The sequence below is a fragment of the Sinocyclocheilus grahami genome, unplaced genomic scaffold, assembly GCF_001515645.1.
Source record: "Sinocyclocheilus grahami isolate Dianchi unplaced genomic scaffold, SAMN03320097.WGS_v1.1 scaffold151.1, whole genome shotgun sequence".
Classification (NCBI taxonomy): Eukaryota; Metazoa; Chordata; class Actinopteri; order Cypriniformes; family Cyprinidae; genus Sinocyclocheilus; species Sinocyclocheilus grahami.
This window is the reverse complement of record NW_015505330.1, coordinates 214,141-234,083: the sequence shown is the minus strand read 5'-3', so window position 1 is coordinate 234,083 and position 19,943 is coordinate 214,141. Positions and strand designations below refer to the sequence as shown.

The 19,943-nt window shown below is 35.6% G+C and overlaps 2 protein-coding genes across 3 annotated transcripts in view; both read left to right on the top strand.

Annotated features, from left to right (window-relative positions):
• The first annotated feature begins 561 nt into the window (after positions 1-561).
• LOC107592198 (inhibitor of growth protein 3) lies at positions 562-11,686 on the top strand. Of its 2 annotated transcripts, XM_016281603.1 has the most exons (12): positions 562-690; positions 821-892; positions 1,755-1,855; positions 2,697-2,762; positions 3,024-3,120; positions 3,885-3,956; positions 4,035-4,151; positions 7,437-7,597; positions 8,648-8,838; positions 9,022-9,208; positions 10,302-10,340; positions 10,813-11,683. In XM_016281603.1, exons 1-12 carry the CDS (start codon positions 663-665, stop codon positions 10,927-10,929), a joined length of 1,248 nt encoding a protein of 415 aa, XP_016137089.1. In that variant the 5' UTR covers positions 562-662; the 3' UTR covers positions 10,930-11,683. The 2 variants fall into 2 exon arrangements, with proteins under 2 accessions (XP_016137089.1, XP_016137090.1); XM_016281604.1 differs by lacking the exons at positions 562-690; positions 821-892 and adding an exon at positions 913-1,233 and having other exon boundaries at positions 10,813-11,686.
• A 925-nt stretch (positions 11,687-12,611) lies between these two features.
• Positions 12,612-19,943, top strand: part of cped1 (cadherin-like and PC-esterase domain containing 1) — a 50,200-nt gene continuing 42,868 nt past the window's right edge. Inside the window, exon 1 of the mRNA XM_016281658.1 lies at positions 12,612-13,373. Coding sequence (XP_016137144.1) covers positions 13,089-13,373 — 285 coding nt within the window. The 5' untranslated portion in view covers positions 12,612-13,088. The remainder of the gene's footprint in view (positions 13,374-19,943) is intronic.

The following is a 19,943-nucleotide window of genomic DNA, read 5'->3' as shown; positions in this document are numbered from 1 at the left end:
TGTGTGTGTGTGTGTGTGTGTGTGTGTGTGTGTAGAAGAATTTAGAGGACAACATTCACAAATAAATGAAGATCTTGTTCAAAACACTACAACTGTAAAATGGAAACTTTGAAGCAAAACTGCACATATCATTTTCTTAAGAAAAACTTTATATAATATAGAATATATATAGAAAACATTATTTTGTTATAAAATAACAATTTATATTATTAATATCTGACTTTTTCAATTCATTATTATTTTTACACATATTGAATGAGAAAGAGAGAGAGGACAGAATTCATAACAATATTGTTTTGAACTATGTGCTAGAAACCAACATAAACATCCACTGCTAGAGAAAACACATTTGTGTAACCATACGTCAGCATATTACCCATATATTGCACGGTAATCCATATTAAACTGCGTACATCCCACGATGGATGTAATTATGTAGTTGCGCAATTAAAGAACTACAAATCCCGTGCAAGCCATTCAAAAAAAAAAAGCGAGCTTCCGCGCAACTCCATCCTCGTCCAATCAAATCCCACGCCCTTCACGTAAGCCCCTCCCCTATCAACTTGTGTTTTTTTCTCCCCTTCAGTTCTCCGCTGCCTGCGACGCCATATTGACGAAAAACACCCTTTCTCAAAAACGCCTGAAACACTCTCTCCGCCAGAATGTTGTACCTTGAGGACTACCTCGAGAGTGAGTATATGAGTTATTTTAATGGTTCGTGTTTACATTAGAGGGGCTAGGTGTCTGAGAGGGCTGTTTTGTGCGCGTGAGTGCGTCGCAGCCGTTAGCCTGTAACGCGCCTCTGTTCTTCTCCCGGCAGTGATCGAGCAGCTACCCATGGATCTCCGCGACAGGTTTACGGAAATGAGAGAGATGGACCTGCAAGTGCAGAGTACGAATTCAGTTTAAACTCACACTTCTGCCGTAAAACATCACATCTGACCTTGACTAATGCAGAGAACCCTTCATATTAGTGAGGATTTGTTTGGTGGATTTGCATGCGTGTATTATGCACTCACTTCACATTAGCATGCAACATCATGTGGAAGTTAGTGTGACTCAGCTAAGGGAAAGCTTGAGATTCGCATGCATTATTAATTTTAACAAATTATATATATATATATATATTGTGTATATACCGTCCACTGACTCTGTTGACACTGTCAATACCTCCCTACTGATATGAATAGGCTCTTCATAGTCTTCATCATAGTTTTGCATGGAGTGTAAACCGTGAGTATTTGGTCTTCTTAGTAACTCATTTTAGTTAGTAATTTGAACTACTAATTAATTTAGCCATGTTAGTAGTACAATTATTATAAGGGCAGTCATTCTTGACAGGTTTCGCCATTAATCTCATATCCAAGAACATGCCCAGGTAATAATTCACACCAAAAATAAATAAATATTTATTATTTTTTATATATATTTATAGCAAACCTAATTTTAGTTTTTTATATATATATACTTCTTTATTGTTATTTTGAGGTGAGTGTGACCTGGACTTTTTTTTTCTTCTTCTTCATTAATTGCCTTGCCTTCAATTGTTATGGTTCATGGATCACCCTTTATGGGTGTTGAACCTACAACCTTTTAATGATCTACCCAGATCTTTAGCCACTAGGCTACACCACCTCCTCTGTTGAAAGATATAATTCGGTGATCTGACCATAGGCTCCACAGTAGCCAATCAGTGTGATTGTGAGCTGAGTGTTGGGTTCTTTTCTCATTCCTGCCCCTGTCCTTTTGTTCAGATGCGATGGATCAGCTAGAGCAGCGTGTTAATGAGTTCTTTACTAACGCCAAGAAGAACAAGCCTGAATGGAGGGAAGAACAGATGGAAATCATTAAAAAGGTAAAGAACAGATGCTGCGCACCTCAGTTGATCCATGTTTTTCTGTTATCAATAACAGTTGTATTAGGTATAATACTGATACTGGAATTCAAATGTGAATTTTTTAAAGGAATAGTTCACCTAAAAATGAAAAATTGCTTTAAATGTACTCACCCTCAGGTCATCCAAGATGTAGATCAGTTTGTTTCTTCATCAGATTTGTAGAAATATAGCATTACATCACTTGCTCACCAGTGGCTCCTCTGCAGTGAATGGGTGCCGTCAGAATGAGAGTCCAAACAGCTGATAAAAACATCACAATAATCCACATGACTGTGGTCCATCTGTTTACATCTTGTAGATTGAAAAGCTGTATGTTTGTAATAAATCCATCCAGATGTATTTAAACTCAACCCATTGTTTCCAGCTAAAATGCAAGTCCTCCATCCATAACATTGCATCCTCCAGTGTAAAGGCTATTTTTTCTGACTCTAAATATTAGTGAAAACAATCCAAAAGAGTTATGAATGTGTTGGTGGATTTTTATGTGAGAGGACATTTTTCATACAAATACACAGCTTTTCATTGGAGTCATGTGAATTACTTGTGGATTATCGTGACGTTTTTATCAGCTGTTTGGACTCTGACGGCACCCATTCACTAAACAGGATCCATTAGTGTGCAAGTGATGTAATGCTAAATTTCTCCAAATTGCTCAGATGAAGAAACAAACTCATCTACATCTTGGATGGCCTGAGGGTGAGTGTATATTTTTAGGTGAACTATTCCTTTAATCAATGATGGATAGTTTTTATTAGTTGATAATTGAGATTTTTTTTACGTATCTTTTTCTGTTTATCAGGACTACTATAAAGCTTTGGAAGACGCAGATGAAAAGGTCCAATTAGCCAATCAAATTTATGATCTGGTGAGTAACTTGGTTTCCACTAGGTGGCAGCACATCATAGATAGTGAATAAGCCATGGCACTCAGGGATACTGCTAGTCCCCCTGTTTAATCAATGCTGGTTGCTTTTCGTGTGCTTTAATTCAAGTCTCCTCTGATTAGGAATGTATTTTACTTTAGTCAAAATGTACATAATAGTACATAACCTTGATCCTGGTGAGAGGGTTTATGGGATATCTGCTTCCTATTGATCTTGTGCTGATGGTGGTGTCTCTTTACGTAGGTTGATAGACACTTGCGGAAGTTGGATCAGGAGTTGGCGAAGTTCAAAATGGAGTTGGAGGCAGATAACGCTGGCATCACAGAAATCCTAGAGAGACGTGAGTGGCACCTGTCAATCACCTTCTTCATAGCTTGTTAATGGGCTAATTTAAATAATGCTTAAAAGTTAGGAATTACCTCATGCTTTTAAAGATGATGTGATGTTTCAATGTGTAGCAAATAAAATACTACTTGCTTAGGAAAAAGTACCTTATAGGAAAAATTAAAGGTAGTCTGAAAATGTTTGGGTGCATTTGTCAACTGATCATGTTATGGCTTTGTGCTGATTTGAAACTGTTCACCTGAAAGTCCTTAATTCAAGTCTCCTCTGATTAGGAATGTATTTTACTTTAGTCAAAATGTACATAATAGTACGTAACCTTGATCCTGGTGAGAGGGTTTATGGGATATCTGCTTCCTATTGTTCTTGTGCTGATGGTGGTGTCTCTTTACGTAGGTTGATAGACACTTGCGGAAGTTGGATCAGGAGTTGGCGAAGTTCAAAATGGAGTTGGAGGCAGATAACGCTGGCATCACAGAAATCCTAGAGAGACGTGAGTGGCACCTGTCAATCACCTTCTTCATAGCTTGTTAATGGGCTAATTTAAATAATGCTTAAAAGTTAGGAATTACCTCATGCTTTTAAAGATGATGTGATGTTTTAATGTGTAGCAAATAAAATACTACTTGCTTAGGAAAAAGTACCTTATAGGAAAAATTAAAGGTAGTCTGAAAATGTTTGGGTGCATTTGTCAACTGATCATGTTATGGCTTTGTGCTGATTTGAAACTGTTCACCTGAAAGTCAGTTTTACTTTTTCTAGGGTCACTTGAGATGGACAGCCCCTCTCAACCTGTCAATAACCACCACGTACATTCACACGCCACTGTGGAGAGTAAGTCCGTTCCTAGAGAATGACTGCTCCTTGTTTTCTGTTTCAGTGCTCTTACCTGTTTTGTGTGTGTTTCGACAGAGAGGAAGTACAGCACGCCAGCCCACCACACTACTGAACACGTACCAGAAAAGAAGTTTAAGTCGGAGGCCCTTCTCTCCACACTAACGTCAGACGCTTCTAAAGAAAACACACCGGGTAAAATATATATTCTCTCTCTTATGAGTCACCATATGAAAACACTGTCAGTCACAACAGAAAGATTTTTTAAAGAAAGTAAACTTTTTCAGACATTTGACAATATTCGGTTTATTTTTATTTTTTATTTATTTAGTCATTTAGCAGACGCTTTTATCCAAAGCGAACAGAAGCAATCAATTGTAGTATTAAATCAACTAAAAACAGATCCAAAACTAAAAGCTAAAACTTTATAAATGCTACTTATACACATTTTAAAATAAAGAAATTAAATAAAAATGACAAATGCATACAACAAAATTTCAAAACTTAACATTTAAATGAAAAACAAAAAATAAAGCTAAAAAAATTCAAAACATTAAATAACAAAATGTATAAGAGTATAGTAATGATTCAAACATAACACTAAACCAAACACCAAAAAAAAAAACTACATGTGTATGTACAACCACATACACACACATATATACATATATATATACACACACATACACATTTATAAATTCAATATATTATTTCATTTCCATTTAGTTTGTTGAAGTATTAAAATAACTCAAATGAAATAAAAATATAACTTAATAAAAGACCTATACAGACATAATAAATTCAGACATAATTTAACTAAAATTAAAATAAATAACAAATACAAATCAAACGACAGTAGTTTATCAGTAATCCTAAAAAATAACACTGCCAAACTTACATGCTAAAAAAACAACAACTTGCTTATAGTAAGAAATGGTTATAAAAACTGAAACCGAAGCGAAACAAGTAGTAGGAAAGAGGAGAAATAAAAAGCGATACTTATCCTTTGCCGGTGTCCTGCCCGGTGAAGTCACACGGTAGAGTCGATGGTCTTTACACTCTTCGGTCTTCACACGAGGAGGCCTTCACGCGACCGCTGTCGCGGTAAACTAAGCTTTTTTTATACCTGTCTAACAAAATACTAAATTAATTCAGCTGGACACACTTTCCTTATTTCAACAAATGGCCAAGCAAGCGCAGACACTGAAAAGATACGCGATACAGAACGAGACCAAACGCTATATCAGCATGTCTCCACACACGGTTTATCTCAATATTTACACTACCGTTCAAAATTTGGCATCGGTAGATTGCATTTGTTTGATCAAAACTTCAGTAAAAACAGTAATATTGTTAAATTTGTACAATTTATAGTAATTTTAGTATTTAATTTTAAATTGAATTTATTCCTGCTGAATGAGCATGTCTTCAGTGTCACATCAGGGCTTGCAAAATTGCTAGCCCGACGTCCCGGGGCTATTGTGTTTTCCAGTCAGGCTACCAAAATGTATCACCACTCTGCCCCGACGGGCGGGCTATCTTAAATGCAGATCTCCTGCGGGTCCTTAAAAACTCCTAAAGTGAGTTGTATTAAACTTAAGGCCATAAAAAGTTTTAAATACGTTAAATGGTATAAGAAATGTCTTAATTATAATTTCAAAAGGTCTTACATTTGGGGACGGAAAGACAACAGTCGCGATTAAACTTCAAAAGGCAATGATGTCATTGAATAAATATGAGCACTGCACGTTTCAATTCAAAACGCGGTGCGGATGTCTTTATTTGAATGTATCAGAAGGGAACCGACTGTCCTCAGAAATGTGTCCTTGGCATTTTAATTTCATTTGACCTATAATTCCTGATAAAGCAGCGTTTATGAGCGCGAAGCTGCTTTGTATACAGCCGTTACAGGGGAAACCGCAATATTTCAGCGCTCCTTAAAGCGCCACCTCGTGGCAGATGAAATTGCATTTCCAATGAGCCTTTCTTTGTGATTATGGTCAGATCAATGCAAATATCAACTCGTGTTTTTACGCAGCAAACACAGAGTTGTAAATGAGAAAGAAGTTAATGTGCCTTCTAAAAATCTAAACAATTGAGACAGAAATATTTATAAGTTTTAAATTTACATAATAATTCAAATGCTTGATTTATCCCTTTTCATAAAAATGGTCTAAAGGCTATGCTGTTGTATAAGATTTTTGTTTTTGTGAAAACCTGTATCTGAACTGTAGATCATGTAATTTTATGGCTCAGTACTGTATGTTACCACAGACATTGTCCAACCCCACTCATACTGTTCATTTTACTTGTGCAGTTCTTAAAATGGGTCATAAATGGCCTTACATTTATTTTTTTTAAATTCTGCAGATACCCTGTAAATACAGTGAAATAAAATTCCTTCCTTCATATTTGTTGATATTTGTGTATTGAAAATATTTTTGATTGACATTTAAACTCCTACCTGATTTTCTATATTTAAAAAAAAAAAAGTATTTTTTAATTTGGACTAGTTAAATAAATTTTCGGGCTCCCAAAATCTGAAGAGTTTTGCGAGCCCTGGACATGATCCTTCAGAAATCATCCTTGAATGCTGATTTGGTGCACAAGAAGAAACATTTCTTATCATTATCATTGTTGAAAACTTGAAATATTTGTAAGGTTTATTTTTTGTGGAAACTGTGATACGTTTTTTTCTTCTGGATTCTTTGATGAATAGAAAGTTCAAAAGAACAGCATTTAATCTAAACAGAAATCTCTTGTACCATTATGAATGTCTTTACTGTCACTTTTAATTTATTTCATGCATGCTTGCTCAGAGAAAGTAGTCATTTATTTAAAAAAATCTTATTTAACTCAGACTTGTGTACGGTGGTGTGTGCTGAATTATGTATTTATTTTATTATAAATATTTATTTTTCCTGTCAGAGGAACCATCAAATAGCCATTGTTGCCAAATGCTAATTCAAAATGATTTATGTAATAACTAAATCTAAAAAAGTAATAAAGGTGATTTAAAAAAAAAAAAAGGAAAGGATGAATATTCCATCTTTTTAATTGTTTACCAATAAAACTATACATAGTAATAAATAGCAAAATTTACTTACATTCCATGTAAACATTTTGATGCAAGTAAACACTCTCATACATGCATTTTGTGAGAGAGGATTCTTAAACTAATCTAACAGCGCATTCTTTAGGGAACATTATGAATAATTTTATTCTTCACAGTAATTTCCAGCAAAATCATTGCTAATATAGCGAATATTCAGTATAACTGCAGCCCTTATCCTAATCACAGTGTCAAGGGAAATAAACAACAACTATAATTTGTCGTAATCCTGCTGCACATATGTTTGCTGTGTGTGGTAACTACAGAATGGTTCAGAAGAAATGAGTGTAATGAGATTAGTTATGACTCGTGTTGGACAAGTGTTTCTGGTCATATATGAAATGGTATTTTGTGTGTGTGTGTTACAGGCTGCAGAGTGAACAGCACGTCCTCTTCTAACAGCGTGTATAACGTCAACTCCTCCCAGTCACTTTCCTCATACAACCTGAGCCCACTTCCTGCCGGGCCCGCTGCTGGGGCGGGGGCCATTTCCATGGCAGCAGCTCAGGCAGTGCAAGCCACCGCACAGGTAAAACCACCGTCCCCCCCTCTTTCTCTCTAATTCTAGATCTCTTTGTACCCCTTCTCCCTTCACTTCCTGTTTCAACTATTTTTGGCCTCTTAAGGGTTATTTTTGTGTCAGATAATTTTTTCCTGGCACTCCGCCCATGTTAATTTCAGCGTTTACAACACAGAGGCACTTTGATATTGTTTCTCGAGAAAAATCATATCGACACATCCTGTAATTTTGTAGTTTTCATTATAAGCTCTCGTTTTGTATTCAGGTCCAGTGAGACTCCTTTACATCAAAAAAGCCTAAAAAATACAAGCAACTGTAATAAGATATTGACACACTAAATATTTTGGCATTTAAAATACATAATTATAAAAAATTTTGGATGTCATTTTCATTTCATCTTGCATGTAATGTCTGATAAAGCAGCGTTTGTGAGTGGAGCGCTGCTATGTGTACAGCGTTACCGGGGAAACCTCTATTTCTCCCGCTCTACAAGCGCCTCCTGCTGGCAGAGAATTAATTTGCATATATATGCCGCCACAAATAGAGTGCAAGTCTGTGGGAAACACTGAGATATATATATATATTAGGAACTTGACTTTTTTTTTTCTTCTTCCTCTTTAATCATATCGACACATCCTGTAATTTTGTAGTTTTCATTATAAGCTCTCGTTTTGTATTCAGGTCCAGTGAGACTCCTTTACATCAAAAAAGCCTAAAAAATACAAGCAACTGTAATAAGATATTGACACACTAAATATTTTGGCATTTAAAATATATAATTATAAAAAATTTTGGATGTCATTTTCATTTCATCTTGCATGTAATGTCTGATAAAGCAGCGTTTGTGAGTGGAGCGCTGCTATGTGTACAGCGTTACCGGGGAAACCTCTATTTCTCCCGCTCTACAAGCGCCTCCTGCTGGCAGAGAATTAATTTGCATATATATGCCACCACAAATAGAGTGCAAGTCTGTGGGAAACACTGAGATATATATATATATTAGGAACTTGACTTTTTTTTTTCTTCATCCTCTTTAATATTTGTGTGCGTGTTTTTCAGATGAAAGAGGGCAGGAGAACATCCAGTCTCAAGGCCAGTTATGAAGCTGTCAAGAACAATGATTTCTTGGGGCGGGAGTTTGCTCTGAGTCGAGACACCAGCAGTTACTCATCTTCTGCACTGGCTAACACACTCGCACAGCCCCTCACGTCCAACATCAGCTCAGACTCTCGCACAGGACGCAAGACCAAGTAAGACTCGCACTGTTTCCATATCCATTTATTTGGTTCCTCGATGAGCCACCAAGATACATTTTTGTGGTGTTTTTGTACATTGTGCCTCCTCTGTAAGCATAAACCTCTTTCTCTGACATATTGTATTCATCAAATTCATATACGTTTGATTTGAAACCACTTTCTTGCTTGGCTTTTCAGAGGCAACACTAAGTCTTCCAATCACCAGTCCTCTTCATCCTCCTCTTCCTCTTCACTGTCATCCTGCTCGTCATCGTCAGCGTTGGCTCATGAGCTGGTACAGACCACCGTCACAGAAACTGACACCAGCAGTCAGGTGGACTGGACCTACGACCCCAACGAACCCAGATACTGCATCTGCAACCAGGTGTGCTCCCGTCACATCTCTTATACAGCATTCCAGCAACACTACTACTTGTAGTGCTCTTACTGTGATTCTGATATTGAATTGATTTACTATTACATTGATTCACTAATTCTAATTAATTGGGACCACTATCTGCAGATTACAAAGCTGTCATGTAGCAGTAAAGATTCACACATTAAAGTCGTTAAGCTCATGTTGGTTAGACAGGTTAGTTTCTATTGTAATCTGTAACGGAAAAAGCCTAACATAAAATAAAACAAAAGACAAACAAAATTTAAAAATAAAATATTACATTGTATTTGTGTGTGTGTATATATATATATATATATATATATATATAAAGCATATATAAGCATATCATGGTTTTTTTTTTTTCAATTCCAGTATCATTATTAATTTAATTTTAATTTAACAGTTTATTCCTTTAAACAATTGCCAAATATGATCAGAACGAATGTTTTAAAAAGGAAACAATTCAATCTCTAACATAAAATAAAACAAAAGACAAACAAAATTTAAAAATAAAATATTACATTGTATTTGTGTGTGTGTATATATATATATATAAAAAGCATATATAAGCATATCATGTTTTTTTTTTTTTCAATTCCAGTATCATTATTAATTTAATTTTAATTTAACAGTTTATTCCTTTAAACAATTGCCAAATATGATCAGAACGAATGTTTTAAAAAGGAAAAAATTTAATCTCTTGAGCTATTTTTAACCATCCCCAATAGAGCAAGATCATACAGGAAAATCAAAGACATGTTTAGGGAGGTGAGGTGTGTGTGACTCCAATAACAGTTTGCAGAGGGATTCTGTGAGAGTGTGTGTGTGTGTTTTAGTTTATGTATGAGTGCAAAAGAATTGTCTCCCCATGAATGCATTTGTTTTATGGCCTCAAAGTAATATTGCTTTTGTCAAAGTATCAAAAATAGAAATGTGTGTGTGTGTCTCTGAATAGACATCAAAGACAAAACTTGCAGTCTTTGTTCGCAGGTGCGCACATCCGTGACGCTCAGCTGCAGGTGTGTATGTGCGTGTTTGTCTCGTATGCTCTGTGTTTCATTCTCTCTCTGTCATTGTGCAGGTGTCATACGGAGAGATGGTCGGCTGCGATAACCAAGATGTAAGTTAAGCCTTCATCTCTAAAGACACACAGCTACATTTCCTCTTCAAACAACTCACACTAGCTTTGTCGACTCTTGTGACCCTTGGGCAGTCACTATTTTTGCAGAGATGACGGAAAGAAGTCATGAGTGTTATTGTTAATATGATAAGAATTTTATTATATATTATTATTTTATTAGAATTAATTTTATAATCATTTTATACAAATAAAAAGAAAATTGCTATTCTAAATAAAAATATAACATTTATTAATTAAATTAAAATATATGATAATTATTATATAAACTAAATATTTTACAATTCTGAAATATATAATACTGTAATATAACAATTTATAATATATGCTGAATTTAATGTAATATATTTTTTTAAAATGTCATTCTGAGAATTCTTAGTCATTTTAATGACATTTTGATTGCTGTGAAAGAAATTGTCATTTGATCTCGACTCTTTCCCGTCTTTTCCCACAGTGTCCAATCGAGTGGTTCCACTACGGCTGTGTGGGTTTGACCGAGGCACCCAAAGGGAAGTGGTACTGCCCACAGTGTACAGCGGCCATGAAGAGGAGGGGAAGCCGGCACAAATAAATGCCAGATCACCTGGGCCGACCTCTCTGAAATGACTGTCCCCCTTGACTGAGAGTGTACATGTTACATCATCATGCGATCAGGGTGTTTAGATGCGAGAGAGAGATGTTGATGCCTGAAAGATGGTGTGGATGCTGTGTGTGTGTTTGTGTAAATCGCAACCAGGTTGGGCGTTTTTAGCTGGTGAATCTAAGCGCACACTGCCCTCGGAACTTTTCCTGTTTTTATGTTTTTCTCTTCATCTCCATTAATCGTTATGGAGGCTGATGGGCAAGATGGTATTGGGAGGCCCATGTTTTTTAACATTCAAGACATTCCTCGGCTTGCCATGCGTGATGACCCTTCGCGTCTGGCAGCTCCTGCTAATCCATATCAGCATAGTATGGATTGACATGATGCAGACTGGGAATTGTAGTCCTGAACTGTTTGATGGACTACAAGTCTCGTGACTTTCAGCTCTGATAAATCTTAAAGGATCCTGATGTGAACAGATTACGACAGTAACAGTGACGCTTCATTGCTCGCCAGTGAACGTGACGATTTTGCTGGATTATTTGTGTGTAATGGATAGATGATGTATTGTGCTCTGCTTAAAGGACAGGATGTTTCTTATTTTACCGAGGAGCTCTTAAGTTGTACAATAGATCAAATTAACAACTGTGACCTGTGTGTATGTTTGTGTGTCTGTGTCTCTAGCCTGTACTGCACTGATGTGGTGATTTGAGAGAGGTGTGTGGGGGGGGGTGGGGGCTGGGGGAATAAAATGATCAAGAACGTTTGGTACACACTGTCTTAAAGTGCATTGTAAAAGATTGAGTGCATTTTGCCAAGTAGGACATGTTTCTGGATCAACGTCGTTTTGGTCCTGGAACAACATTGATATCAACCAGTCGGTGCCCTCTGATTTTAGTAGGAGCGTGGGAAGGATTTGAGAATTGGGAGACGCATTGAGCAATATTCATGAAACAAGTAGAATGCATTTTTGTATAAATCCCTCTTGAAACAGTCCTTACATTTTCCCACTCAAGCAAATGGGACAATTTAAGATGCCGTTCTCTTCGTATTAACTAATTTAATCCTAAACCATAAAAACCCATTTGTAACCAAAATTTGCTTTGAGTTTGAAGGTTTAAAAAAACGTAAACTATAGATGTTGTACACTTTAAATCTCACGTTCAGACCTTGATTTCTTGTGAGCATTTTTTATAGCTGGTTTAAATGAGCAAAATGAATTAATTCCAGATATTAATTTAAAAAGAAAACATCAAAGCTCCATAGAATGTGTCAAAATACCCGAGACAATACTGTAAATATTATATATAATATTTGAGGGTCCTATAATTATATATGCTCTCATAAATCATGACCACAATACATGGAAACACGATAGTGGTCACACTGTTTATTTTGAAAATATAAAATAAATAGATTTCGATTTAACTAACGGTAGCTACTACAGTTACCTCCATCTAAACAGCTATGAAAAGGAGCAGCACACGGGGGTCTGGAGTCAAAGTTAGAATAGAATTTTAAATTCTTGAACAGTACATTTTTATTAATTTGTAAAAGCTGGAGAATTTTAAAGGTTCTTAAAAACGTAACGCGTATGCGCGCGAGAAACCGTATCAAAACAGCGAGACGCGACGCGACGCGACGCAACCGTGATGGCAGTCTCTCGCTCGTCTCGATTGACCAATAATATAAATGGCTGTGAATGACCGCTAAACACGTCCTGTGTGAAAAGGCCTTTAAGTTTAATATATTGAGAAGCCCAGCCGAACCCACAACATTCGCGGCGGTTTGGTAAAGTGAGGAAGGCGCTCTCTGACAGCGCGTGAAGGAGGCGTATCTCAGTCGTACTCTCAGTCATGAGGTTCCTCCGCTCGGGACTGTTTTTAATCAACCGTGGGGCTCAGCAGCTTTGAGTGAAACTTTTCACTCTGTTTGGACACCCGGACCGTTGAAACGAGACTTCACAACCAGCTCTGACGCGCGTCGAATTAGTTCAAGAGTTTCCACGATAATATCGTAAAGCCTTCCTCAGATATGTGCGCTTTAACCCAGCGCGTCGGATACCTGAGCTGCGCGTTTGAGCGCTTGTCGCTCGACAGCGCGCCGTGATCCGGGGGGATGATGTGGGGACCAAGCGCGCATTCCCAATGGTATGTGTCTCGACTCTAGCCAGGAACGTCTGTGCAGAAGTGGGAATGCTTTTCCGTGGGATCTGGGCGCTCCGCCGGAGGTGCTGCACTGGTCCGCTTCTGCTGCTGGGGATAGCGGTCGGGCTGTTTTACCACACTGTGACTATGCACCGGGACAGAACTGAGTTCAAGTCCAGTCAACGGGACCAAAGGAACAAATCTGCGGTGTTTGATTATAAACTACTCCTCAAGAACCCAGAGAGACTCGCATCTCTGCTAGAAGCATCACAGACAGACAGTTTTGTAAGTGTGATACATTCTTATATGTTTCAAAGCTGTTTATAGTTTATTATTTCATCTTTGCCTAATAACAATGCTGCTGCTGCTGCTGATAATAATAATAATAATTTTTATTATTAGGGATTATTAAAGCACAAATATGTATCTATAATATTTAGTATTCATTATCTTAAAATGTAATGCATGTATAAAATAGTTCTTTGTAGTACTGAAAAAATTATATTTAATTCTCATAATATCACAGCATTAATTTATTTAAATATAATTATTTATTAATGTATTATTCATGTATTTAATGTTAAATCTAATGCATAATTAATACAGTTAAAATGTAGAAAAATATAATATTACATAATATTACAGCATTGTATTTTAGTATTATTATATCAAGTATTTAATGTTAACTCTAATGCATAATTAAAATAGATTTTTATAATACAAAAACATTTTTAAATATTTGATACTCAATATTACAGCATTAATGTATTTAAATGTAATTATTTATTAATTTATTATTTATGCGTTTGTATAATGATTGAATGTATTATTCACTGTGTAATTAAAATAGTTTTTTATAATGCTGAAAATATTTACAATATTTAATACACATAATATTACAACATTAATGTATTTACATTTTATTATTGCATTATTATTTGTATTTAATTTTAAATTTAATGCTTAATTAAAAGAACAATCTGGAATGCTGAAAACAAAATATAAATATTTAAGTCATAATATTACAGGATTAATGTATTTAAAAGCAAATTATTTATTAATGTATTATTCATGTATTTAATTTGAAATGTGATGCATAATTAAAATAGTTATTTATAATACTGAAAAAGTATTATTTATTTATAATACTTTAGAATATTTGATACTCATAATATTACAGCATTTATATTTAAATGTACTTATACTTGTTTATGTATTATTTATGTATCTAATTATAATTTTAATCCACTTTGTGTTCAATGCACTATTTTTATTTTTTTTATTTTCTATTACCTTTTTCATAGTTTGCTATCTGAAAAATAACCTAGACATTTTTCCCAGGTATTGCTATAGATTTCAAAACAATGGATGTGTCACTACACTTCAGCTGTTACAGATGTTCAAATAAAAAATGTCATTATAAGTTCTCATCACTTGCAAAAAAGCTGTTGCTTTAGGATTTTCGTCTTCCCTCCTTTCAGCATGAAACCCAGTTAAAAAAATAGCCAGCGAGTATTGTTTATTTATGATGGTTGTCTATGTTGGGGGTATTTTAGGAGGAGAAACTCAAGGCTGGACATTCATTGGTTTAAGAGAGCACATGAAGGAGGGGTTATTTATGAGTGCACACATGCTTTCGTTCGAACGCTGGGAAGATTGACATCTGCGGGGAAGTGTTATGTCAGTATGGGATAGAAAGATCTGCAGAGAGATGCCGGGAATAAAGTACAGCTGTCATGGGATGCCCAGCCATAGGTTTATTTACGAGTTCTGTACGAGGAGGTGGAGCATGTGTGCGCGAGAGAGAAAGAGTGTGCAAAGCATAGAAAAAAAGTGAAAGAGAGAGAAATTGGAAAACAGATTTAAGGTCACTGAGGCAGAAGATGAGGGGAGGAAAGCAATGAGAGGTGAGAGAGGTTTAGTTTTAAGCTGGGACTGTGGCAGTATGCCTTCCCATAATCCCGCACTAACTTACTCCTAGCAGGAAGTCAACACTGAGAACCATGACAGCTGTCCTCAATCAGCTATTAGTGAACCTTACTTGAGTGTGTGTGTGTGTGTGTGTGTTGAGTAGGATAGAGTTATCAGTCTGTGTGACCATCAGTGGCTCTCTGATGTGTTTGGAGAAGGACTGTGCCCTGCAGTGTCTGGTGCTGCCATATAAAAGTCATAAACATGTAGGTAACAGAGTTGAGCAGGAAGTGAAGAATTACCCGTTGCATTTGTGGGCATCATGATTGTGAGTGTGTGGGAGTTTGTATGGATGAATTAAGGATTCTGGGCATTTGTTGTGGAAGTTTTCAGCCTCTCAGCAACAGGAGTGAGATAATGTTTGTTGTGTGAATTAGCATAATGCCATTTCGCATTAACATATATTCATAACGTTCATTTGAAGAAGATGCCTATTCCCATGGTTGCTGTGCGGACTGTCAAAAGTGTGAAAAAGTTTTCCCATCCTGCAAACCATTGCTGTCTCGTTGTCCCTGGAGACCATTGGAGGACGTTCATTCATGTTAACGAAGTCACGTCTGTCTGTGCTTTTGGACCACCTGGTTCTGATCCAGGATCAGACAATTGCATTCACTTTCAGCTGATTAACTTCTAGTGTTTACACACACACACACACACACACGGTGAATGTGAATAACTGCTTTGACTGCTGCCATATGTCAGTCTAATATAAACCTCACTATGTAGTGTTTAGACATCACACTTTAACAGCCAGTTGGAAGGTCGTAGTCACATATTAATCTCACACAGTCTGCTCTATAAATTTTTTAAAATAAATATAATATTTATTTTTATCTTACATTTTTAAAATGTATTATTATTATAATTATTATTATTATTCATAGGTCTTAAGTATTAATGTTTGGCACTATTTTTAAAGTGATCAGGCTTATGTTGATCACTTAGCGAATGATAAAATGAGCAAAATATCCCATGAACTTTGGAACCTAGGGACCTAATACTGTAGAGAAGTTCAGTGAATAATACAAAATAATAATTTAAGAATATAGAAAAAATATACATTTAAATATATAAAATATTGTTATAATACCGGAAAATAGTTATATTTAGTACTCATAATATAACAACATTAATTATTTAAATTTACGTAGTTATTAGTGTATTATTCATGTATTTCATTTTAAATTGAATGCATAATTAAAATATAGTTATATGTAATACAGAAAAAAATATTTGTAATATTTAATACTCATAATATTACAACTTTAATATATTTACATCTAATTATTTATTTACATTTAATGCATAATTAAATAGTTATATATAATACTAAACAGTATTCATAATGTTTAATTCTGACAATATTGTATTATATTGGATTTAAATGTAATTATTTATTAATATATTATTCTTGTATTTAATATTAAATTGAATGCATAATTAAAATATAGTTCTATATGATACTGAACGAAATTTATAGTATTTAATGCTCATAGTGTTGTATTATATTGTATTTAAATTTAATTATTTATTAAAGTGTTATTCATGTATTTAGTTTTGAATATAATGCATAATTAAAATATAGTTATATAATACTGAACAATATTTCTATTTTATAGTCATAATATTACAGCATTCACATATTTAAATGTAATTATTTATTCATGTATTATTCATGCAGTATAAAGGGCATTAAGACAAACCTCTGCTGTGACATTGCTGTCAGGAGACATTGTAACCTACTGTCTAGCACATGCTATACATGTTATAGTCTATATTCGGCCTGTGGTTTGCACAAACAACCGCACTCCATCACTGTTGGGCTGAACGCTCCCCAGAGACTCACGTTCAAGTACGCTGAGAGTTTATTGTCTGCCGTTTTGACTGTGTGGGAAGAGGACAAGTACAGGAGGTCAGCAAGTAGCACTCACTTCTTTTCTACACCATGCGTTGCATTGTTTTAGAGGGTCTAGATGTGGCATAGAGGCGGGTTTGGTATGTGTTTGTGAGTGTGTTTGATGCGGTTTGTGTCGAATGGGAGAGAGGAGAGGAAAAGGGGTTATTTTTATATATAGGGGCCTCTCGACAGCCATGATTAACCTCTGAACCTTAGGGAGCCAGTGGTAACAGAACCCCTATCCAGAGTGGCACAGAGAGAGAGAGGTATTTGTGGAGGGGGAGGAAGAGCGAGGAAAGTGCAGAAAAACAGGGAGAATTAGTTTGTGGGGGGAAAGCTTGAATAAAATGTTGAGCCAATGCCAAACGTTTAGCCAAGTAAACCATTCACTTTGCATGGACAAGCAGAGTTCGAGGTCTCCTCTGAATACTAACAGAACCCACGTTTTGTTTTCTCCCTTCTTTCCACATCTCAAGCGCTCTCTTGAAGTCTAGGACATGTTAACCTGACCCAGCTGTGCTTCGCGCTGGGTTCAAATATTGAATCTGGATTGTAAAGTCTAATTCTGTTCATTTCTATGCAGAAAAATCCTTAGAAGAATGAAATATCACGTATTACATAAAAAGTCTAATAAACACTTTATCCAGCAAGCAAGCACTTCATTATGCTAATGGTGGACTGTTTATGGTCACCAAGGAATGTAGCAACTTAGCACATACAATCACTAATGTGTGTTTTACAAAGCTTTGAAGGCAGCTCCAATAAGAATCTAAAATAGATATATATATATTTATATGTAGACATATTATTTTAAATGTATACATTTACCATTACAATGGTTTCGAAGGCAGCTCATTTAGAATTTAACATTTGAATTTATATATTAAATTGTGACATATGACATTCTTAAGACAGAAGGCATTATTATATGTATTTCAATTTACATTAATACATCTATATTATTTACTATATTGTAAATTTATTCATGTACATTATTATTATTATTAGTGCATACATACTAACATACAGTATATGCATACTGTATGTATATATATATATATATATATATATATATATATATATATATATATATATATATATATATATATCCAAATATCATGCTCCAAATGTCATTCATCCAATCAGATTTTAAAAGCATAATTCTTCTGAATTCACTGATACTTTGTATTCTGATGTGAATGTTCACATCCACTTTATTGGTAGAAAAACTTGTCTGTGTTAATTTTAGTAGTTCATTTTATAATTAATTTTTGAAATGCTATTACTCTGATGCATCTGAGTGCAGAGAGTGACTTTAATAATGATGTTAATTTAGTTTGGCTTGCCGTTCCACATTGCTGACATAAGAAAACAGAGCTGAGTTTATGAGATGATAATGGTATTTTGGCATGGGCACTAACTCCCAAAGTGCTATCTGAGCACACAAAAAAACTTCTGCATAAGATTCTCAGGCCTGACTAGGGCACCAAAGGTTTTAGTAGCCTTCACAGCCAAGGTAATACCATCACTAGTACCACTTTCTGGTAAGGTCGTGTGGAGGATTTCTGCATATCTGTCCGGGTGGTCTGTTCTTTATCTGTGTGTTTACTGGGTCAGAGGCTATGTGAGGATTGAGTTGTTTGAATGTTGTTATGCTTGAATTTGTTTCATTGTATTGTACACAACACTTGTGACCCATTTGTATGTGTGTTTGCATGTGTGAGAGAGAGAGATAGAATATGTCATTTTTTGTCAATATTGCATGCATGTGCACATATGTCTTTGTGCGTTTTTCTGCACCATGTGTGCTGTAAAAGTCATGACCCTTTGGGGACGGTGTTAGGAGGTTGGTTTTTAAAGATAGTAGTATTATTTTTAGTCCAAACACTTTGGGATTTAGTTGCACATACCAAACACCATCTACTCTGTCCTTTAGCATTCAAGACTTGCATGGATTTTTATGTCTGGTTCCCACTGTTTAAAATGACCTCTGCTTGTTCATCATTTACAAGTTAGCGACAAGAGAGGATGCTTTTCCATGATAGAGCAATTTCTGCTGTGACTTGACTGTGTTTGCACTGATCCCTGCACCAGAGGACTAAATGAATATGTATGTGTATATTCATCTCCTGTTTTTATGTGGTGGGAATTAAAGGAAGATTTCCCTGAGAGGATTTAATGTTTTGTGTATAGCTGATTTAATTTCAGATCTTATTAAAGTTAATGTTTCATTGTGCTCTCTCAGCTCTTTGGGTTTTATATATATATTCCTCTCCCTCCCTACTTCCTTTTTATTTCCCTCTTTCTTCATGAGATGTTTCTTATTGGTTGTTATTACTTCCTTTGAGCGCTGGGCTGTTTTAGGCAGCGCTTTAATGAAGTAATGATGTTTGTGTCTTGGGCCGCAGACACGGAGGGTGAAATGAATGCAGTCCAGTAATTGCATGTTTTAGATTAGCGTCTGCAGCCTGAGGTCTCACAGAGGGGCAGGAGAGAGGGAGCAGATGGGAGGAAGAGAGTCAGACTGGGGGATGTAGGGAAGAAAGAGTGGGAAACTAAGTATGAATGGAAATGAGGTGCTTCTTGTTTCTTTTGAGTTGGTGACGAAGTTGGAATTCTAGTATTTGAAAAGAAAAAAAGAACAGTTATAAACTGGATTTTAGTGGTGTTGGCTCTTGCAAAACTCACCATCATGACGCTTGTGTGTTGATATGCAGTTGCCAAAGTGTTATTGATGTGTTAGATGGCCAAACGTCTCTGATATTCTAGTCTCTAGAAATGGCTTAAGTCCATCCTTCACTGTAAGTATATGGATGTATGTAAGTGTTAGTTATGTTCAAGCGAAAGTCTAATTGCTTAAATGAGTACACATCTCTTCAACAAGCCGCATTATTCATATACTGAGCTTGATTTTATTGCCTTTTTGTTTTGAGGTCCCAGGGCCCCTGATGTACTTATTTGTAAAATGTTGAAATTGACAAATTAAA

Coding starts and splice junctions, on each gene's coding strand:
- LOC107592198 (XM_016281603.1), top strand. CDS start 663: ATGTTGTACCTTGAGGACTACCTCGAGA. Junction 3,121..3,884: donor CACAGAAATCCTAGAGAGAC/GTGAGTGGCACC, acceptor TACTTTTTCTAG/GGTCACTTGAGATGGACAGC. Junction 10,341..10,812: donor TCGGCTGCGATAACCAAGAT/GTAAGTTAAGCC, acceptor CTTTTCCCACAG/TGTCCAATCGAGTGGTTCCA.